Source organism: Urtica dioica, chromosome 11 (assembly GCF_054948205.1).
Source record: "Urtica dioica subsp. dioica isolate 48M chromosome 11, U.dioica_male_clone48M_v1_H2, whole genome shotgun sequence".
Taxonomy (NCBI): Eukaryota; Viridiplantae; Streptophyta; class Magnoliopsida; order Rosales; family Urticaceae; genus Urtica; species Urtica dioica.
Window position 1 is genome coordinate 16,787,639 of NC_142766.1, and position 22,624 is coordinate 16,810,262.

Sequence of the window (22,624 nt, forward strand, 5' to 3'; positions counted from 1 at the left end):
AATCCTAATTCACATATATAATTAGTATTTCATTAGGTCTTTGGCGTGATTTTTTCTATCCCTATTTGAAAATCTCAGGGTAAAGAACATTATCGACCACATTCACGATATTTGAACCGTTCTAGTGGAGATAAACTACTTAAACAAAACTAACGAGTTTATAAGTTGAAGGATAATTAATGTACACATAAAATCCTGTAAATTCTGCGAGTATCAAACTACATAACGTTAAACATTTTGAGTACACAAAAACCTTGTGTTAAGGCCGTTTTTTGGTCAACACTTAGAACCGTCCATGGTTCGGTCTAAGGTCGGACCCTATAATTAACCGCACGTAGGTTGGATGTGGTGAAGTATTATCTTCTCGTTGTTTTTGCCTCAACAAAAAGAGGTTTTCGGTTTCTCATCACCTCGTCGCCTTCAGTTCTTCGGGCTCTTCGTGATCTTCAGGTTCTTCGTGTTCGGCGTGTTCTTCGTCTAAAAATACAAAAAAACGTGAACTAGAGAGATGCGGAGGGGTTCCCCCTGGCGCGCGCTCTGACGCTCAACATTAGTCGAGGTGGAGGGCTAATGCCTTGTCTCGAGTGTCGAGAGAGGAAAATATAGTGAGTCGGGAGCGAAACAAAGATTTTCTAAGTCGAGAAAGACCTCCCTTTAGAGTGGATGAAGAGGGGTATTTATAGTTTTTCATTTTGAGGTTTGAGTGAGCATTGTGGGTATTTTGGGCCTTGGAGGTCGTTTTTTGCCAAAGTTGTGGAAGTTCACTGATAGTATGCCCGCCGATAGTTTCATGCTGATTGTATGCCCGCCTATAGTTTCACGCCGATAGTTTCATGTCTATAGTTTCACGCCGATAGTTTCATGCTTTTAGTTTCACACCGATAGTCTTGGGCGCCTATAGTCTTGATCGTTGGTAGTCTTTGACGCCTATAGCCTTCATCGCCGATAGTCTTTAGCGCCGATAGTTCAAGGATTCTTGTCTTTGCCGATAGTCTTGCTTTGCCAAAGACTTTGGGACGCCGATAGTTTGATCTTGAACTTCGCCGATAGTATGGCCGCCGATAATTCAAAGATTCCTCTCTTCGTCGATAGCCTTGCTTTGTCAAAGACTTTGTGACACCGATACTTTGGTTTTGAATTTCGCCGATGGTTTAAGCACGCCAATAGTTCGGTCTTGAACTTCGCCGATAGTTATGTATTTTTTACTTAATTACTTTTATGTTGCTTAAAGTTTTGGTGCAAGCTTTACTAAATCTTGTCGTTTTTGCTCTCGGGGTGTCATTTTTATCTTGTGAAAAAAGACGGCATAACACCTTGTAAGCGTGTTTCCCGTAAAATTTCTAAATAAAAAAGTAAGTGTGCATTGATGATAAATCAATAACGTGTTAGTTTGTTTATTTTTTTTAATCCAAACCCACACATAAAATAATACTCGCAAGTACTCCTTCCAAATTACTCTCTAATACTAACAATAACCTTGATTAATTTTAAGCATAAGAAAGTCTTTCAAATCCTATAAAATCACTGAGAAGTCATGTCAAAATGTTAAACCCATATTTTGTTTAAAAATTGCGATTTTCATAATGTTAAAGTACATAATCAAAGAGCCAATGCTTGAAATATTTTGAAATATTTAATATTCCGCAGGAAAATAGATTTCACTGACAAATAAGATTATGTTATACTCATCTCACCATTTACTGATTATATACTTGTAAAGGATCTCGAGAGTTTAGAGATCACATAAATATTGCAAAGTTAGTTTGACAAACAAAAATAAAAAGAATGGCTCAAATCTTAAGACAAATGATGACATTTTATACGCATATTAGACTTGTCAGTCTCTAGCTTTCTTAGAGCAACTTCAATGGAGTGTTCATGCTAAAGTATAACTCAAGTGAAAAACACATTAAATTACTATTGCATTGTTGACAACTTAAAATATCATTAGGTTGAGACATCGGTGTTCTCTCTCGGTCTCATAATCGAAAGTTTGGCTCTGCGCGTGTAATTAGACGCCGAATCAATGACATGTGTTTTGGCTTAACTAAAACTACATGTGTTTTTGGCTCAAACGCATAAAAGAAGTTAAATTGGGGTAAAAATATCGAAACGATCGACAAAATAAACCAATCCATCCACATGCATGCACGTACACCCTATAAAATATACTCGGTTACAGGGGAGTATTTATCCGTATCAAACAGAATAATTTACCCCTATGTATAATCTTTTTAATTTGAGGGTAGAATAGTATATTAAGAAGTTTGATTGTCTCTTCTACAAGTCACTCAGGGTCATATAACTCCCTAAATGTCGATATGTCAATATTTGTTTTTAATTTTTTTAAAACTCCATGGTGTAACTGTGGTTGAAAAAAGAAAGACGCCAACACGATTGCTTTAAAGTGTATTTTATTTATTTATTTATTTTATAGTACTCATATTTTATGAATTTGGTTTACACAAATAATGTGGGACTTTTTTTGTTTCTCATTTAGTTCAATTATTTATTCACGTTCAATTGACACACACAATGAATTTTTTTTACCTATTAAATAAATATATTTGCACAATTGCACAAAATATACTATTTTATAACATCTGAAAATTATTTTATAATACGTAATTTTGAATTTAAAATATATATATATATATATATATATATATTGTTTTAATATTAATAAGTTATATCCATCAAAATGTTATAATAATATTTTGAATTTGATGAATTTGTTAGAAATTTGAAAATATAAATAGAGATACATATTCGATTATATTTTGCGATAGTATATTAGTCGGTAGATTTATTGGTAAACGATATATCATCGATATATTATCGGTATAATCGATAGTCAGTATTGATATTTTTATAAGATACCAATCGATATCTTAGTCGATAGTTGATATATCAGTAAAATCAAAATATCGTTATCGATAAAATTATCGGTATTTTAGTATGTGGAGCGAAATAATAATGAAAGGCGAACTAATCAAATTAAACTATGATTCAATAGCCTATTGCCACATATATTTTTATTTTTTTATTTTGCATCGGGGTGAGAATGTAGAGGGTTGCTATTGAACTGGTAATATTTGAGGGAAAATATCATTGATATCTCATGTGTTTAATTTAAATGCGCGATTTATTCCTTCGGTTTTCAAAATTATCAGACATCACCCTTCAGTTTAATATAAATGACAAATATCTCAAATAAAAAGATATCATATTGCAAATACCATCATTTTCATTTATTTTTTACACAGATAAAATTTGAACTCTTCAAAATGCGCTTAATAACATAAATATTTATTTACTATTTAAAAAAAAAATCAAAACCTCTCTTTAAGCAAAAAGCCTAAACTTTTTATTAAGAAATATTTTTTATTTAATTTTTTTATATATAAAAAATAAAGAGTTATTTCATTCAAGAGCATTTTGAGAATTTTTTTTTAAACAAACGAAAAATGGTGGTATTTGATAGGGCTATTTTGAAGAATAGCCAAATTGGTTCAACAATATTAAAGGACTAGCCAATGTTTCATTTTATTAAGTAAATAGTCCAACTTTTTTTTTTTTGATAAAAGTAAATAGCCCAACTTTAATAGACTACTTGAACTACCTCTATCATCCATAACCTCCCTTAACTCTAACTCCTTCCCTTTCACCGCCGCCCCTAACCTCTCCGACGACGACTCCTCCACCACATCCGCCGCCGCCGCCACGCCCTCCTGCTCCGGGATCTCGAAGCTCCGGCGAGTCCAAAGACTGGATTTCTCACATAACCGTTTCACCAGTGAGATTCCAGCGACCACTAGTACAAAAAAGACCTTTGGGTGCGACTTTTTTCGCACCCAAAAGTCAATTTTCGCACCAAAAAATATATTTAGGTGCGACTTTTCCACACCCGAAAGTCCGCACCTAAAAGTCTTGACTTTCGAAAAGTCGCACCCAAAAGTCTTGACTTTCGGGGTGCGACATTTAGGTGCGACTTTCCGCACCTAAAGTTGGACCTAAAAAGTCACCAAAAATTAAAAAAAAATGGTGACGGCTTATACAGGCCAGGTTATCCCCGTCCCTCTTGCACAGAGCCAGCAAGATTGTCGTGGCGTTTTCCTTGTTCCGAGGCAGACCCGTCCAGGACCGGGATGGCTCCGGCCTCCGCGATCAGGATCCGGTTGTAGGTGCTTCTCTTCGAGATGGACCGGATCTCCGTTGCCGCTCCTCTTGCGACCGGCTCTACAGCTTCCGACCAGGGATACACACACACACACACACTCAATTACCATACACACACACACACACACACACTCAATTACCATACACACACACATACACACCCACACACAAAAAAACACATATAAACAAATACTCACCCCACACACACGGTCGTGGAGGGGCTGGTCGGAGGCTGAGAGAGAGAGTGTGTGTGTTAGAGAGAAGGGGGAGAGACAAAGTGAGGATGAGAATCCAAGAGTGAGAGGGAGAGATTACCTAGCCGGAGAGAGATCACGACGACGGAGCTCGGAGTAGTGGCGGCGACGGAGCTCGGAGTGTGGTGGTGGTCGGAGAATTTATAGGAGATAAATCGGAGAGAGAGAGGCGAAATGAAATGTTTTGGTTCGGATAGAATGAAAACCGAGCAGAAATTTGATTTTTGTAAAAAGAGGGAGAAAATTTGGCCGCGGAAAAATTTAGGACATTTGGGTGCGACAAAGTCGCACCCAATTACACTTTTGGGTGCGACAAAGTCGACCCAATAACCCGTGTCAGTACTTTTGGGTGCGAATTTTCGCACCGAATGATATTTTTACCAAAAAGCAGGGGAAAGTTGGCCGCTAAAATGTTTTCAGCCTATAGGTGCGACCTAATAGTTTTGATAGACTTTTGGGTGCGAAAAGTCGAACCCAAAGTTAAAAAAATCAGCGAAAATTTTCAAATGTTTGTTTGAGTTTTGGGTGCGAAAAGTTGCACCTGAAAGCCTTATTTGGTGCGAAAAGTCGCACCCCAATGTCTTCCGCACTGGAAAACAGTATTTGTAGTAGTGGACCGAGCTCGATCGTCTCCCGAGACTGCTGACTCTCTGCCTCGAGTGGAACCGGTTCGACGGAGGCCTCGACGAATCCTCTCTGCAGAAAAAGAAGATTAGAAAGAAAAATCTCCGATTTTGTTGATTCATAGTAAATTCGAGAATATGTTAATTTAATTAACGTACTGGAGTGAGTTATGTTAATTAATTAACTGATTCGTGAATGATTTGAAATTCACAAAAAATTTACAAAAATAAGAACTTAAGTCAATTGATATTCAAAACATTCAATTAATTAACCTAATTCCTAATTCAATCATTTAATAAATTAGCTTTACTCACAAAAAAATCAGAACCTAAGCTAATATTCAACCAATAAGTTAATTAATTAACCTAACTCACTCCAGTACATTAATTAAATTAACCTATTCGCGAAGGAAGTGAGGGGATTATGGTCTGAGCCAAATGTATGGGCTATTTGCTTAATAAAATGAAACTTTGGCTATTCCCTCAATAAGAATGACAAACTTAGCTAGTAACAACAAATTGAGTTATTTGATATATATAATATTTTTTTAAGGGAGATATGTGTTGTTTATATTAAATTGAGTAGAGATATATGATATTTCTAAAAATTGAGGGGAAAAATCTCGCATTTTCATTAAACACAAGGGATAATGTTGATATTTTTTCAATATTTGATGATATTTTGGAAATTGAGACACTCTTTTTTTTTAAGGAAGAAATTGTGCTCATGGAAACCAAATTTGATGTGTCTGTGGTAATATTTACCAAATTTCTCAAGTAAAATTAAAAGAGAAATTTTATTAATTGGACCTAAAAATTAATAAAATATCAAGATTAAATCTCATATTTCAAAAATATCTAAAAATGGACTTTTGTCTCAATTTTGGACAAAAATACCCTTATGACTATATGTCATCGTACGGCATCGTATGACATCGCATGACATCGTACGCCATTTGTATGCCACGATGGTTAGAATGGTATTTTTGTCCGAAATAGGACAAAAGTTCATTTTTAGATATTTATAAAGTAAGAAGTCTAGTCTTGATATTTTATTAATTTTCAGGTCAAATTAATGAAATTTCTCAATTGAGAGGGGTATCAAGAAATGCGTTCAATTGCAAGTTCTAAATGGACCTGACTGCAATAAAAATAAATAGAAGTGGGTAATTGCAAGGGCTCAAACACAGCCGAAGTTCATTTCACTAAACAGAAGAGGCCTCTCTACTATCAATCGTCAACTTCTCTCGCTCAAACGGTCTCCTCCGATTTTCGCCGTTCGCAAAAGCCGCGCCTTCCCGCCACCGCCGGAACTTCTGTACATACCGACAGTGTTGCAGCGAAACCTCCCCGAGAAAAGGATTTCATTTTGAAGAAGAGAAAGAATGAATCCGCTAACCCTAATTAAGCGGATCCAGAACATCACCGCCAAGGAAGCCTCTCTTGGCTTGTCGGACGACGCGTCGTGGCACGCCAAGTACCGCGACTCCGCCTACGTCTACGCCGGCGGAATCCCCTTCGACCTCACGGAGGGCGACCTCCTCGCCGTGTTCTCTCAGTACGGCGAGGTCGTCGACGTCAACCTCGTCCGCGACGCCGGCACCGGAAAGTCCAAGGGCTTCGCCTTCCTCGCCTACCAGGACCAGCGCAGCACCACCCTCGCCGTCGGTCCGTCTCTCTCTCTCTGATGTTCTCGCTTGATCTCGGTGCCGTGGTGTTTGATTTGGTTTGTGGTGTTTGGCAGACAATCTGAACGGAGCGCAGATCCTGGGGCGGACGATCAGGGTGGACCACGTGAGCAGCTACAAGAAGAGGGAAGAGGAAGACGAGGAGACCAAGAACCGGAAGCGCGAGGAAAGAGGAGTCTGCCGCGCCTTCCAGCGAGGCGACTGCACTCGCGGCGCCGCCTGCAAGTTCTCCCACGACGAAAAGGTACGCCTCTACGCTCGGCCTTTGTCAATTGTTCAGCTTTTTTTAGTTGAATTGTCCTCGGTGTTAGGATTTCACTGGTTTTCTCAGGTTTCATATGAACAAGTTTTTGTGTTGATAAATCATTAACTTTTCAAAGTTACGAATTCGACGGCCAAGCAACAGAAAGTAATAAACAATGTAAGTTCTTGAATGGTTAAAATCTCATTTCACCAGTGACACTCCGCACAACAAAGAACCAGTACTCGCGTATCAGGGTTCTATTAATCGATTTAGTTACTCTGGTTTAGCTCATAACTAACAATATTTCTGACCCCTTGTTATCAAAGTATTACAAGATAATAGAACTAAAGGTTATAATACAAAACTGATTCCAGCGACTTGTGGGGATATGGGCAAAAAATACCTCTTATCTCGAGACTCTAGACTATAGAGGCGAAGTGCTCCTTCTCCGATGAGATACTGCAGGTGTCGTTCCCAATCGAGTGCGATCTCCCCCGTCTCAACATGTATGACGGATCAACCGACGTGGGCGACCACCTCGTGTACTTCTAGCCATGTACTCGAGGGGTGTTTCCGAGCCTTGGGGGGATTTCTGTTTTCAAGGCGAGGCGTAAGCCTTGAAAGTTTTTGACTCATAAGTCATAAAAGGCCCAGAAGAAAAGCCCACACATTTAATTTCGGCGATTTTTTAAAAAAAAAAAACCGGCCCAGAAAGGTTTTTGATTCGCAAGTTTGCAGGTTACGATTTTCTGATTTTCGTAAACCCTAATTTTCTGTCTCTGATTTAAAAAACCCAAAAAGACCCAGAAAAAAAAGCCCACACATTTTTCCAGGCGGTTTCAGAGCGTTTAGTTTCTAGGCGTACGCCTAAAACGTCCAAGGTGCAAATCAAGGTTTCTGAGCGCCTTGCATCAAGGCGCACCTTGAAATCGCCTTTTTAAGCATTTTTTCCAATACAACAGAAGAAACCCCACAGCCATATCACTGTGATACATTTAGGAATGAAGAAACCCTACAGGCCTCCATACACCGTTCAGCACGCAGATCAACCGGGGAATTTTCTAGACTTGGTCCTTAGGCATGTCAACCTCGAGGACGCAACCCTCAAGGCGAGCAAGAAGGGTGCTCGTGCGTGAATAGCAAGTCAAAGTCACGGAGGGACGAGATGATGTCGGGAACGGTGGTCGAGTTCGAAGACCAACAATCAGAAGCAGCAGAAAATGGTTGATCCCGAGCAGTGGTCCTGCTGTGCGTGGTTTGACTACTAAAAGTTGGACACTGGTATATCATAGTTGACTCAGATTCCTGCAACGTTTCAGTTATCACGATTCACAAAAATGCTAATCTAGTCTTGAAGAACACAACCACCAACCTAACGAAAAGTCGAAAACCCAACTTTTTTTACCACTTGGCCGGCAGATTTTCAATATTTAGAAACAACCTCAAACTTATACAAAAACATGCTAACTAACCGTCTAACATCCGGAGTCACTCTTTTCTTGATAATTTGGAAGTCAAAAAGAATTGAGATACTTAAAAAAAAAAGAGATAACTCCTTATTCTGGAGTTGTCGGCCGGAAATAAATTACTTTTGAGGTGAATAGCATAGCCGTTAATCTTGATTATGATCCTTATACAAATTGATGCTAGCTTATTACTTGAGTGTATTTTTTTTAAATGGTACCTCATCAATTTTTGGAGTGGTAAGAATTTGAGAAGTTGAGAGCTTGCGTTGGAAATTGTATGTTACGTGTCCTAATTATTTATGGTTCAGAAGCAATTTCTGTACTTTCTGATTTTTTCTCTTTTTCTTTGTGTTGAATTTCGTCAAGATAGCAGTTATTTTTATGGTTTGGTTTTGTTACGCACTGCATCTCAGTACCCTGTTTTCATGTTTATTTATTTATTTTTTTTCCCTTTCCAGAGAGCAGCAAACACAGGTTGGGGCGAAAAGGACAAAGAGCCGAGGTGGGGCCACGACAGGTTTGACGGTCAAAAGAAGAGCGAGAGAAAACCTGAGAACATCCCACCTAGTTATGGTCCAGAGCGTAATGCTCGGGAAGGCGATAGAGATTCACACCCTAGAGCAAGGAATAACCAAGCCTTAGAAAGGGAGGCCAAACAAAGCTACACGAGGGAAGATCACGATAGAAAGGGAGGCAAAGAAAAAAGTCCTAGAAGACGTAGCGATTTCGATCTTCTGCCAAAATCAAGCCGATCCCGGGAAAATGTGGACAGAGACGTGATACCGAGAAAGTCGAGGGAAAGTGTTGACAGAAAGGAGGATAGGAGACCGAGAGCGCCTGGTGACGACGATGATGATGTGGCAAAGACGAGAGAAGATCCTTACAGAAGAGAAGAAAAGAGATCGAGGCGCGACGAGTATGAAGGCAAGAGAGACGAAGAGAGATCCAAAAGGTCTGATTACGATGACGTTGAGCCACGGATGAGAGATCGAAAGGAGGATATGAGATCGAGTAGACGTGACAACGATCGTTATGAATCGAGGCCGAGGGAAGATAATGGGAGAAGTGAGGAGAGAAGATCGAGATCGCACAGGGAATTTTGATATGCCTGATTTAGATTAGCGTGTTTGTGTGTAGTACTAGTATGGCTTAAGAGTTGATCGTGCACATACGCAAGAATGTATGTCATGGGAATTTTTAAAAATGCTTGTCTGATTACTGTAAAAAAAACTTTTGCTGAGCGACCATTTTCTAGTACGTGGAGTCATTAAAAGGCATTAGTTGAGAATGCCAAGTTATCAAATTGCTCCACCTTTGACACAAAACTAGAAAAATACAGAATTAGTACACCAAAAAGGAGAGAGACCCAATGCCATGTAGACGAGGCAATACTGATACAATTTGATTATTGCTCCACAGAGCCATCATGAAATAGTACTACGAATAGCTTGGTCTTGTTTTCTTCAACTAGAATGTTTTCAAGTGAATCTCCAAGCTGCATTACATTTCAAGGGTCTTTTTCTACTTGTCAGTTATCACCAATAATCCATGCATGAGCACTTGCCCTCTTTGAAATGATGAAATCGATACCGATCTCTGAGCAATATCTCTCTGCCGTAGATTTTGGAGACGAGCTTGGCGACTGAGTGGCAGTCCCCACAGACACGAAGATTCTTCACAACCCGAATGGGCTGCGAAGAAGCCGTACTTATAAGCCCAAAAGAAATCGCCAACTTTTCACTGTGAAGGTTCAAAGCCTGCTCTTTCATCTCTTCGTCCTCGACACACTGTAGCACGTGCGACGTGTTCGACACGTACCCAATTTCCTTCAGCTTCGCCGCAATCTCATCCAACTTCGTGTAAATATCTCTGGAAAGAGGGTGAGAGTTGTCACCGACCAGAAACTCGTGCACAGTTCCATCGACCTCGATCGAGCTACAACCCGGCTCTTTCCTTATCCCGGAATCTCTCATGACTTTCCTCAGCCTCGAAACTTCGTCCCATTTATCGGTTTTCGCGTAGATGTTAGATAAGAGCACGTAAGCTCCGTGGTTTGTGGGGTCCAACTCGAGCAACCGAGCACAAGCATGCTCGGCGAGCTCGACATTCCCGTGAAGCCGACAGGAACCGAGAAGAGCGCCCCAGACCGAAGCTGAAGGAGCGATCGGCATCGCCTCTATGAACTCCGAAGCCTCTTTCAGACGGCCCGATCGGCCGAGCATGTCGACCACACACGCGTAGTGTCTCAGTCCCGGAAAAACCCCATAACGGGACTCCATTTCGTAGAACAATCTCATTCCCTGGTCCACTAGTCCCGCGTGGCTACAAGCGCAGAGCACGTTGGTGAAAGTGACGGCGTTGGGCTTGATTTTCGCCTTCACCATCTGCGAGAACGTAGCGATCGCTTCTCTTCCTCGTCCGTGGATCGCTAAGCCGTTGATCATCGAGCTCCAAACATACACGTCTCTCCTCTTCGCGGAGCTGAAAACCTCGAGCGCCTTGTGTAGATCGCCGCACTTTGTGTACATGTCGATCAGCGAGGTTGTGAGGTGGCAGTTCATCTTGAGACCGCGCCTCTTCACGTAAGAGTGGATCCAACGGCCGGGATCGATCGCTCCCAACTGGGCACAAGCCGATAGAGAGCTGACCAGCGTGACTTCGTCGGGCTCGGCGCTCTTGCTAACTTGCAGTCTGTGGAAAACGGCCAAAGCCTCTTTGGGCTTGCCGTTCTGCTCGTAAGCGGAGATGAGGGCGTTCCAGGCAGCGATATCCTGACTTGGCATGGCCTCGAAGATCCGCTGAGCCTCCTCGTGATCGCCGGACCGAGCGTACCCATCGAGCATCGTGGTCCACGAGATCACGTCCTTCTCCGGCATCGTGTCAAAGAGGCGTTTCGCGTCTCCGACGCTCCCGCATTTCACGTACATGTCGAGCATCGCGTTGTTGAGGTTCAACTTCACCGCGATCCCGTTCCTTTGGATGTACAGACAGACCCACTTCCCGAACTCGACGTCCATCTTCTTCCCGCACGCGGAGAGAACGCCGAACATCGTGACGACGTTCGGTTTCACGTTCTCCGACTCCATTTTCCTGAACAGCTCGAATGCCTCTTCGGGGAGATCGCCTTGCACGAAGGCCGTGATCATGGAGTTCCAAGACACGACGTCTTTCTCGGGTATGTTGACGAAGACCTGGTACGCCAAGTCCAGATCGCCGCACGACCCGTAAAAGTGCACGAGGGAGTTGAGGATGAACACGTCGGACGCCATGGAGGACTTGACGACCATGCCGTGAAGACCTCGTCCGAGGCGTGAAGCCTTGAGCTCCGAAGCGGCTTTGAGCAGAAAAGGGTAGGAGAATTTATTTGGAGGATCGGAACAATGTTCAAGCATCCGCAGAAACACGGCGATACTCTCACTAGGGTTGGGACTTGACGAGTAAGCGCGAATGAGGGTGTTCCAAGTAAATAGATTTGGCTGGGGAATTTGGTCGAACACTTGGCGGGCATATTCGAGGCTCGAGAATTTCGACAGAGCTGTAGCGTTGATGAGCTTGCTGGCTGACATGGGGTCTGAAATTACGCCCGTGCGTATCATCTGGGCGTGAATTTGCTTGAGCTGGTCTATGTTCGTGCATTGTTCGATGAGCGAAACAGCACGGTAGTCTCTGAAACCAGGGTCGTTGTTGTGTGTTGTTGAATTAGTGGGTTTGATTTGTGGGTTATGTGGGAAAGAGAGAACTGGGGCGCCAAGAGCAACCATGAGTAAATGAAAGGAAGAAAGAAAAAAAAAATGCTTGGTTGTGTTTAGTCTCTCGACTTGTCTGGAATTAGGTGTGTGTTTAGAATAGGAAGTAAGTGACGACGAAAATCCATGCCATTGTTATGATTCATTCGAGTGGCGCGAATAAATAAGCCCAACAATAGTCGTGAGAGTGACGGCGAGAAATATCTTATATAATTTTAAAATTTTTTATTTTATTTTATTATCATTTTTTTTTTAAAATGCACTCAACTTCCATTAATAAACACCCTCAAGATAATAACATCTTGCAATGTGTAATGAATACTCGAATAGAAGTGAATCTAAAATTGAGTACAGCTAAGAGCGGATCTTGTATTTACTTTCGACCAAAGAAAGATCATATAGCACATTCTAAATCGAGCACACATATCGCTCTTTCAAAATACTCAAAATGATTATTAAATAATCTAATCATATGGGATCCAATGATCACAAAGAAGATAATTTTTCTGCCGGTATAGATCAAAATCTAATTGAAAACTCAAACTGTGACAGGGGATGACAACTAATCTGTCTCTCATCAAAATCAAACTGAAACAATAAGTCCAACAGAAAATAGTACTTAACAAACAAAAAAAAAAACAACCAAATCAACAGGAATATCAAGCAAACACAAGACTAAAATCTAATAAAAACGAGCCGGCTTAATCCAAGACTCACCGAAAGCCAATCCACACCCAGCCTTCGGTCTTGTATAATTTTAAGATGATAAATTTAGTAACATGTATAGGTCTGATTTGGTTTGATGAGATTTAGATCTTTTGGACCATTTTGTCATTGGAAAAAGACGCCCTATGACGTTCAAAGATGCTCTATGCTTTTTTTGGGTCATACCAAGTATTTTTGTACGAAAATGGTAAAAAATCTAATTTTGATAAAGTTCAATTGCTATTTATGAATCCTTAGTCTATTTTATGAGATATGCATAACATATGGTGAATTTTAATTAAGATTAAAATAAATTGAGGGAAAATAACAAACGATTCAAGTACATAACCTTCAGAAAATTTCGGTGGTTTTAAATTTTATGTGCTAATATCAAATACGCCTAAGAAGTCATCAAACAGATTCTTATGTAGTAGATCAAAGAATATTCACTCTCATTGAATATGATATTCCATGACTTTAGTGTTTAATTTGTTCTGGACTGGAGAAATTCACAAACCTTGCCCTTTTGGCCTATCTCCTTGAACACATCTAGTTGGGTCATATACATTACATTAGGCTCTGTTGGAATAAAGTTAATAAATATTATTTATTAACATGTGAATGACTTATTTGTGGCAACAATTTGAGTGAGTTCCACTCATCGGAATTGAATAATTCTAAGTGATACGGATTCCTCGTAACGAGGGCTATACAATTGAATATTTGTTTGCCAAAATCGGACCTAAGATGAATGAGAAATTGATGCTCAAAGTAGGCTAAAGAAACACAATTGTTGTTGTATTGTGAAAGTGAAAACCAAGAGTCTCACATTGGTTGGGGATATGTGTTATGGTAGTGTTTAAATACTATCATCTTTCTTTAGTGGTCAAGCAAGTGCAAGAGAGGAGAGTGTGGGTGGGTTATCTCTTAACCCCTCGCGCTCGCACACACACGCGCGCCGCCGCCGAGCCGGGCCGGCTTCGGGCTTCGGGGAATGTCTCGGTCTCGGGCTTTCTTTTTACTTCCAATTTCACTTCTGAAAGTTAATACCTCAAATAACTCATGTGTACGTTTGAGAATTAAAGCCAACGGTTTGTATGCTTCAATGCAATGGTTTTTGAGATTTATGTGCGCATTATGGCTGTGTAATAATGCCATTAAGGCTGAAAACGTTGGACTGTTCGCATGGTTTTGAATTCAAAACGGTGTGTTAAATGGCTGGGTGTAATATAGCCTGCGTTAATGCCTTTATGGCTGGACGTTTTTGAAGTTCAAACCATAACCTTGGCCTATATAAAGAGGCTTCAGCTCTCATTCAGAGGACACACGAATTCCTTTGTTTCCCACTGTTCCCGAGCTCCTCCCTCTTTCCCAGAAAATCTTTTCTTCTGCTTTGTCGTGGTGATAGTTTCGCACAGGTCCTAGTTCGCCGAGAGTCAAGTGTAGTGGTGCTTAGCTTGCCTCTGCTAGTCGTTGTATCCTGGGAGGCTTTCGCTCAAGTATTCCAGCATCCGTGGGAGGGCGATAAAAAGCTTCAAGGAGACCGTCCAACGGGCCTCGACTATTTTTCCGTTGTGTTTTCCGGTTTTAAGGTTTACCCGGTTTATTTGTAATTATTTACGTGTAATTTCCTTCCATGCAAATTGTCTTATATATATTTTCGTCAATATTAATATAATATTGCTAACAGGCTCTTCAAGATCCATTTGGAATAGCAGTGTAGACATCTGTTTGCCACATTCCATAATCAAAGGCAGCAGTGATGTATAGGAAGATTCAGTGGATTTAAGCATGAAAACAAAAGAGAATGTATCAATATCTTCTAAAAAAAAAACCATTAGCCACGAGTCTTCTTTGAATGTCTCAACATTTTCATCCGGTCTTCAATTTTTCTTGTAAATCCATTTGCATCCTACAGATTTTATCCCTTTGGACTTTGTTGGTACACATCGATTGCGTTTCAACGTTCGCAGCATCCAATTACAAGTTCTAAGATGACTCTTAAAAGATGTCATCTTATTATTTTACAAAATCTCAATTCTAAATGAGTTTTGCAATTACTTTTTAGGAGTTCTTGTGAATTAGTATGAGATATTTGAGAAAAAGTGTAATCGTTGTCGATACCTTAAATAACAGTCTTTTTATCATCATTTCACTTCATAAGCTTATTCATTGATCTTTTATAGCGATTTTTTTTTTCTTTTTTAGTGCCTAACATCCTCCAGAAGATCTATTGTACGTTGAATGTATAATGATATGTTGAGCAACGGTTATTTGGTTTACCGTTTCAAATAACTAAAACTGATTCAACGAATATATATATATATATATATATATATATATATATATATATATATATATATATATATATATATGCTTCATTGTAAGCAAGTGGGTCAACGAATATATATATGCTTCATTGTAAGTAATTAAGTGGGTTGTTTGTTCTATCTTATATGGTTTATGGGTATTTCATTAAACAAAATAAGATTCTTTCACCATAAGCAATCTTAAACCAACGTGCTTCCAAGTATCCATAGGGCTGACGTTTTTTATTTAGTCATTCTTTAATATAATAATTGTTAACCACGTTTTTTTATTAGCATTTAAAACTATCCGTTGTTTGATCTAGGGCCGTATACTATGAGAGCATCAAAGTTAGGTGTGGTGAAGTTTTTCTCTTCTCGTCGTTTTCGTCTCGTTAATAAATATTCTTCGTGCTTCTTTGTTCGTCATGTTCGTCACGTTCGTCGTGTTCTTCACGTTCTTTGGATCTTCGATTCTTCGGACTTTAAGTCTTCGGGTCTTCGACCTTCCGGGTCTTTGGATCTCCGAATTTTCGGGTCTTATTTAAATAATTACACGATGGGTATATCTTACGTCGTTTAATTATTTAAATAAGACCCGAAAGGTCGAAGACCCGAAGACTTAAAGGTCCGAAGAATCGAAGATCCAAAGAACGTGAAGAACGTCGTTTAAAAAGGCCCGTCACAATGCAAAAAATCTAAGTCGTGACGAACCCAGTCCAAAAAATTTCAATTTTATTATTTATTTATGTAATTACACGACAGGCATATTTTACGTCGTTTACATATTTTACCTCGCGATGATACCAGACGTAATTTTTTAAATTTTATTATTTATTTATATAATTAAAAGACGAGCATATTTTACGTCGTAAAATCATTCCTTGTTGCGACGATACATTTATCGTCGTGACAAAATCCTTGTTTATAACACTTTTGCCACAACGGACATAATTTTCGTCGTTGAATACACTCCTTACCCAAACTCGTCACGACGAAATACTTCTTGTCGCGACGAGTTACAACCAATTTTGTTTTCCATGGTGGAGCTAATTTCGATCGTTTAATCTCACCCATCAACACTCTTCCTACGACGGAAGAATAACCGTCGTCTAAGGTCACTCAGCAACACATTTTAAATGACAGAATGAATGTCTGTCGTGTAATGTCGGATATCGAGGTTTTAGACGACGGTTTTGGAAGTCCGTCGTCTAAACTCCGTCGTGTAATCCAATATTTGTATTATTGAGTGTATAACGGTATATTTGACCTTTCGTGTCACTCTGAACTTAGAGGATAGATACTTGCGTACTGACTATAACAATGGGCACTTATCTTTAAGGATAAAATAAATATAATTCTGATAACTTCGAGAGGTTCAATATTGGGATTTTATTGGAATATCACCAACTTTGATGAAACGAAAGAAGAGAGGTAACGATGTTTACGATCTCGCTCGTGTTTATCTAGCTTTGAGTTATTAGGTCCATAGTCCCCGAGTCAACTCTGGTAAAATGAGTTAGAATACATTTGTAGTAAATATGCGAATTTGACTACCCATTCATTGCTACAACTCGGTTGCAATATCTTTCGCATTCGTAATAAGGTACTTTACGAATAAGTTACTAAATATTAAGTAACTTTATAATATCACAAAGATTTAAATGAGCCTAAAAAGAGCCATTTAAATAAGCCCACAAGGCCCAATAAAGTCGTAGTATGCGTGTACAACATCATACATGAGCTTTGGATTTGTTTGATTAAAGCCGAATTGAATTGAGGCTTTTCTCAGTTATAAATATTATATATTAAATATGATTTAATTTGGTGAATATTTAATATAGTAATTATTTAGGAGAGTATCATGAAGATATTATCTAATATTCTAATTATAGCATAATATATCTTATTGTGATAAACATATAATATATTAATTATATTATTTAATAAGAATATCATGGAGATATTCTATATTATTGAGTTACCTGAATAATATATTCTAATATGATAAGTAAATAAATATTAGATATGATCTGAATATTTTATTTATTAAAATATCTCCAAGATATTTGATTTGTTCTATTCATAGAATAAATATCTCATATCAAATAGAATAAGATAAAATCAAATTAGGAAAGTGCATATTCTATTTGGGTAAGCTTGAAAGCTATAAATAATGGGCTTAAGGTTTGAGGGAAAACGTGCAAGTAGTGCATTCACAACTTGGAATCGCGCCACTCTCTCACCTTGGTGTGGTCGAATTTTTTCTCTCCCGGAGTTGAGAAATTCGTCCATACCACTTCCCAAAGAAATAAATAATTATTCCAACACCTTGTTGGGATAATTAGTGAACAAAGAGTTGGCCCATGCCTTGGTTCTATCTCATTCGGAGAAACGGCTTGAAAGACTTGGTGTTGATCCAACCCGAAGAACGCGACGAACGTGAAGAACACGAAGACTGTCTACCGGCGTAGAGAATCAAATAGCAGGAAATCTAGTGAGTGATTTTTTATCTCGTTATTTATTTGTGTCTTATTGTTTTTAACCGCACCTTCATCTAGATTAATTAGATTTGTTAGCGGGAAATCAAATAGCGGCATGGTGGAGTTGATGGTAAGGCTTGTTTTATGCCAAAATGTGTTGGCAGAACGGCTTGTTTGATAGCCAATATGGGTTTAAGGCAAAGCTTGTTTTGTGCCCAAAATGAGTTGGCGGCAATGCTCATTTGATGGACAAAATGGATTGAAGAAAAGGTTCATTTGGTTGTCAAAATGAGTTGAAGGAAAACCTGATTTAGTGGCCAATTGGGTTGGTGGCAAGGCTCATTTGGTGACCTAAATGAGTTAAAGGCAAAGCTCATTTGGCGACCAAAATGAGTTGAAAGCAAATCTTGTTTAGCGGCCAAATTGAGTTGGCGACAAGACATGTTTTGTGGCCAATATGGGTTGGCGGCAAAACATGGTTGGTGGCCAAAATGAGTTGAAGGCAAAACTTGTTTTATGACCGAAATTGGTTGGCGCCAAGACATGTTTTTGTGGCCAATATGAGTTGGCGGAAAAATATGTTTGGTGGCCAAAATGAGTTGAACGCCCTGCCAGGTTGAAGGCAAAACTCGGGTTGAAAGAAAATGTAAGGCTAAGGTAAAACTCGAGTTGAAGGCAAACGGCAAGTTAAAGACATGCGGTAGGTTGCAGATAAAACTCGGATTCAAGGTAAGAGTCAAGTTGAATGCAAGACCCGGGTTGAAGGCAAGCAACAATTTGAAGGCAAATTGCAAGTTGAATGCAAGAGTTCAGATTGACTCGAGGTTTGACCAAAGTACTTTGCCTTACAGGCTTGAGCTTTATGTAAAGGCCTGCTTTGTCGTTTTTGCTCTTGGAGTGTATTTTTATTTTGTGAAAATAACGGCATAACAATAAGCTGAGGTGACTATTTACAAAAAAAATTACAAAATGATGGGTATTTAACAATTTTTAGATTTTCGGTGGCTTATTTGACTAATATTATGTAATTTAATAACTTTAAGAAGAAGGAGGAGGAGAAGAGAGAGAAGCATTGATTAATTTAGTAGACACATATAAACCATGAAATTCATTTGATGTTTTCTATATAAACTCATGTTATGGAATTTAGACTTCTGACCAATATCGAGTTGTTGAGTATTTAGTTGGGAAACCAAGCTTGAGACTTTAACATAAATTTGACTTTGTAGTAGATAATAAGTAATATTGAGAATGACAGCAAAGATTAAAAGATGGATAAGAAAGGACTTGGTCGAAGGACTTGATCTGTCGACCTATCATAAACCAACTCAATGGTCTGATTATAATATACTATTGCACTAAGAAAATGAGAAACCATTTTTTTTGTGGGGCCAAAAATGAATACTTTACTCCGTCTAGCCAAAAAACAGGAATCTTTCTGCAAAAGGTGGATTATAAAAGAAGCCATTTCCACTTGCTTTGCTTTGCCACGTGGATATCGAAGAAAGATAGTATCTCTCTCTCTCTCTCTCTCTCTCTCTCTCTCTCTCTCTCTCTCTCTCTCTCTCTCTCTCTCTCTCCACCAACTCCGTAAAGCTGATTATAAATGTATTATGTGAATGGGAATAAAAAGAAAGATATGGAGAATTGGGGTTTTGTTTCTGTTTCTTGAAGAATGAAGGTGATGATAATATAATGAGGTGGGATTGAGAATGGGTGGTGGAAAGAAAAGATCGGTTCTTGTGCTTCACCCAACGAGCCTTGCCTCCATTGAATCACTATCTCTGCCTCTTGTCAGCTTTCTTCTTTATTCAATTCATTCTTGTTTTGTTTTCATATATTTTAATACAAAAGAAAAGAAAAGAAGAGGATTGCTAATTTCAGTTGGAAGCAGGTTCAGGAGATTGTGATATCTGCGGATATGAAATGCAGCGAGTGCCAGAAGAGAATATCTGAAATCATGTCAAGAGTGGGCGGTGAGAAAAGAAAAGAAATAAGTATATATATATATATATATATAAAGGAAGAAAGTGTTTGATTGAATTCATGTATATGTGTGTTGGCAGTGACAGAGTCTGTGGTGGTGAATTCATTGGAGAAGAAGGTGATTGTTACTTGTAGAAGAAGTTATACCCGTTTTGATATTGTGCCTCTCAACAAAAAGGCGTTACTTCGACGGGTTTTCAGATGGACTGATTAATTGTTAATGTACATGCTAACGCAATGAATCTGTATTCAAGAATCTGTATTTTTTTTGTTGTATATAGAAAGAAACCCTATACTTATTCGTGATTTTGTATATCCAAGACCAAGGACCTATTCCTCAAGTTTATGTTGAATTACGCATCAAAAACAGTCATTTTCCTCGTATCAACTGGTGTATAAGATCAACACAAGACCAAAGGAACAACAAAACCAGTGTTTATCACTAGTAAAAGAAGCACAAACATAATTATGAAACCTATAAAGATCAAAGTGAAATACTTGTTATGGCCTCGTTGCTTCCGAGGAGATCACTGATCAGCCGATCGACGGCAGCGAAGGAAGACCCGCCATCGGCCACGGCTTTCCTCGCCATCGAGCTCATCTCTCTAACTCTCGCCCTCACAGCGCTCTCACCGTCCATCACCCGCCGGACCGCCCCGCAAATCTGCTCGGCCGTCACCACCGCGGTCTCTCCGGCCCCGAACTCCACGGCCATCCCCAACTCCCTCGTCATCATGAAAGCGTTCAAACGCTGCTCCGCGTAGAGAGGCCAAGCCACCGCCGGAACCCCGTGCCATAGGCTCTCGAGCACCGAGTTCCACCCGCAGTGCGACACGAACCCTCCGACCGCCGCGTGCCCCAGCACCTCCGCCTGCGGGGCCCACCCCTCGAACACCATCCCCCGATCCCCGACCCGCCCGGAGAACCCCTCCGGAAGAACCTCCTCGAGCGCTCTCTTCTCCTCCGGCGGCCGAGAGAGCTTCGCGCACCAGAGGAACCGGAAACCGCTCGCCTCGAGCCCCGCCGCGATCTCCCTCGTCTGCTCGGCGTCGAAGCTCCCGAAGCTGCCGAAGCAGAGGAACACCACCGAGGCTTCGGGCTGCTCGTCCAGCCACGTCACGATCCGGTCTCGCCTCGCCTCGTCCAGGCTCGGGTGGGCCCGGCCCTTCAGGTCCAGCACCGGGCCCACCGTGTACACAGCCGGGACGGGGCCCAAGTGAGCCTGTCCCTCGAGCTCGGCGAACGAGTTGACTATGATCCCCTTAACGTCCCTGAACCGCCGAGCCAGCTTGACGTAAGCGACGTAACCGCCTTCCTTGTTGAACAAGGCAGCCGGCAACACTCCGGCGGGAACCGGGTTTTCGAACCCCGGGATGTGGATCTGGTCGGGATTCGCCGCGTCGAACTCGGGCGCCGTGACGTGGCGGTCGCGGAGGTACATCATGAGGGAGACGAAGCCGATGTTGGAGGTCATGAACATGTAGGAGTCCAAGCCGAGCTCTGCGGCCAAGTCGAGCAAGGGCATACAGAAGAAGTCGAGGACTAACCCGGCGCCGCGGATTTCCTTCAGAGCCTCCCTCACGTGTGGGACCGCGCTCTCCATTGCCACGTAGATGGCGTGCTCCACCGACTTTCGCGGGTCCGCCGCGGGCAGGTCCACCGGAGGGAGGTCGACGAGCTTGATCCCCGGGTGAGAGGCGGCGAGAGATTTGGCGTAGGCCGTGGCGTCGCCGGAGAAAGGGAAGTTCAGGCAGAGCACGGTGGCGGAGAGGCCTTGGCTTCGGGCCATCAGGCGCTTCGCGAACTCGAGGGTCGAGACCAGGTGCCCGATCCCCGGCGCCGGAACAAACACCACCTCCCGAGAACTTTTCATCGAAAAAATTAGAGGGTGATGAGAGAGGATGTGAGATTCACAACAATAATCTGGGGTTGGCTTTTTATATTTGTCACTGTTGTTGTTGGAGCTATATCAATCAGTATACTAAAATAAGCTTTTTCGTTGTTTGTTGGCTTCTGGAGATAGGTCCCACGTTGATTATAAAAAGCTTTAGTGTGCTTCACAAGCCTGAAATTTAATCTTAAATATATATATAGGTAGTATTTCACTTTTTCTGTTTAATTTTCCCTAGCCTAAAACATTTCTTTTATGTTTATCTTCATTCCTCCAAAACAAGAATGAACCATTTTTTCAACTAAACCAAATTAAGGGCTTCCTTCAAATTTAGAAACAACTGCAGCAGAAAAGGAGTACCAATGAGAGCAATGGTGATAGTCAGAAAGGGGAAAAAGAGACGGCGAATAATGCAAGCAAAGTACGGGACATAAAGAAAAACACTACGGCAATCATCACGGCAAATGAAAATATGCATGCGAGAATATTCAGATGATACAGATTTGAAACAATCCCGACAGCGTTTCTGGCCGATTCATTCATCTGCCGGGAATCTCAAAAGGCTCTTCCGCTAGAAACCACAACGGGTTTAGATGCGGCTCGTCAAGTCATGTCATAATCTCTTCATTCCACGCTCATGTGAGAATAGGCGTTAATATCAAGCACTAGTTCAACTGAGTGTTCAAGCTCTGAGCCTACAAGGTCGTGCCAGTACGAGTTCATTGGCCACAAATGCTACCAGAGAAACCAATAATTAAACCGGAAATTTGGAGTCAGTCACGAGGAATCAGGGTCTCGATGAGTATCAATGTAATTTTCGAATCACTGAACCAAGCCTTCATGCAGAGGAGATAACTAACTGTCTGAGAGTCAGTCACTTCTTCAGTGGCAATCTCTTCTTCCTAAAGAATCTTGAATAACACTTTGTATTATAACTAGGGTCACGCCTAGCTAGATTAATACTAATCGCTACACAGGGACACGATGGTTGTTGCGTTCTTGGTGGTATTATAAGCTGTAAGTGAGAAGAAAGCTAGAAGAGAAAAAGGAACA

At 40.7% G+C, this 22,624-nt stretch overlaps 4 protein-coding genes across 4 annotated transcripts; 2 read left to right on the plus strand and 2 right to left on the minus strand.

Annotated features, from left to right (window-relative positions):
* The first annotated feature begins 6,248 nt into the window (after positions 1–6,248).
* On the plus strand, positions 6,249–9,757 carry LOC149381760 (RNA recognition motif (RRM)-containing protein). Its single transcript, XM_089630400.1, has 3 exons — positions 6,249–6,724; positions 6,801–6,988; positions 8,913–9,757. The coding sequence occupies exons 1-3, from the start codon at positions 6,442–6,444 to the stop codon at positions 9,555–9,557; spliced, it is 1,116 nt and encodes a 371-aa protein (XP_089486526.1). The 5' UTR covers positions 6,249–6,441; the 3' UTR covers positions 9,558–9,757.
* On the minus strand, positions 9,736–12,371 carry OTP81 (Tetratricopeptide repeat (TPR)-like superfamily protein). Its single transcript, XM_089630399.1, has one exon. The coding sequence runs from the start codon at positions 12,213–12,215 to the stop codon at positions 9,990–9,992; it is 2,226 nt and encodes a 741-aa protein (XP_089486525.1). The 5' UTR covers positions 12,216–12,371; the 3' UTR covers positions 9,736–9,989.
* A 6,851-nt stretch (positions 12,372–19,222) lies between these two features.
* LOC149381762 (uncharacterized) lies at positions 19,223–20,016 on the plus strand. The gene is made up of 3 exons (XM_089630816.1): positions 19,223–19,487; positions 19,589–19,670; positions 19,761–20,016. Exons 1-3 carry the CDS (start codon positions 19,407–19,409, stop codon positions 19,892–19,894), a joined length of 297 nt encoding a protein of 98 aa, XP_089486942.1. The 5' UTR covers positions 19,223–19,406; the 3' UTR covers positions 19,895–20,016.
* Positions 20,017–20,097: 81 nt separating this feature from the next.
* LOC149381763 (UDP-glycosyltransferase 71K1-like) lies at positions 20,098–21,647 on the minus strand. The gene has a single exon (XM_089630815.1). The coding sequence runs from the start codon at positions 21,551–21,553 to the stop codon at positions 20,165–20,167; it is 1,389 nt and encodes a 462-aa protein (XP_089486941.1). The 5' UTR covers positions 21,554–21,647; the 3' UTR covers positions 20,098–20,164.
* Positions 21,648–22,624: the final 977 nt, after the last annotated feature.

What these genes read in the sequence shown, in the direction of transcription:
- LOC149381762 (XM_089630816.1), top strand. Translation starts at nt 19,407, where the DNA reads ATGGGTGGTGGAAAGAAAAGATCGGTTCTTGTGCTTCACCCAACGAGC. An exon ending in AATCACTATCTCTGCCTCTT is followed by an intron (nt 19,488 to 19,588) that starts GTCAGCTTTCTT and finishes AGTTGGAAGCAG; the next exon opens with GTTCAGGAGATTGTGATATC. An exon ending in AATCATGTCAAGAGTGGGCG is followed by an intron (nt 19,671 to 19,760) that starts GTGAGAAAAGAA and finishes GTGTGTTGGCAG; the next exon opens with TGACAGAGTCTGTGGTGGTG.
- LOC149381763 (XM_089630815.1), bottom strand. Translation starts at nt 21,553, where the DNA reads ATGAAAAGTTCTCGGGAGGTGGTGTTTGTTCCGGCGCCGGGGATCGGG.
- OTP81 (XM_089630399.1), bottom strand. Translation starts at nt 12,215, where the DNA reads ATGGTTGCTCTTGGCGCCCCAGTTCTCTCTTTCCCACATAACCCACAA.
- LOC149381760 (XM_089630400.1), top strand. Translation starts at nt 6,442, where the DNA reads ATGAATCCGCTAACCCTAATTAAGCGGATCCAGAACATCACCGCCAAG. An exon ending in CAGCACCACCCTCGCCGTCG is followed by an intron (nt 6,725 to 6,800) that starts GTCCGTCTCTCT and finishes GGTGTTTGGCAG; the next exon opens with ACAATCTGAACGGAGCGCAG. An exon ending in AGTTCTCCCACGACGAAAAG is followed by an intron (nt 6,989 to 8,912) that starts GTACGCCTCTAC and finishes TTCCCTTTCCAG; the next exon opens with AGAGCAGCAAACACAGGTTG.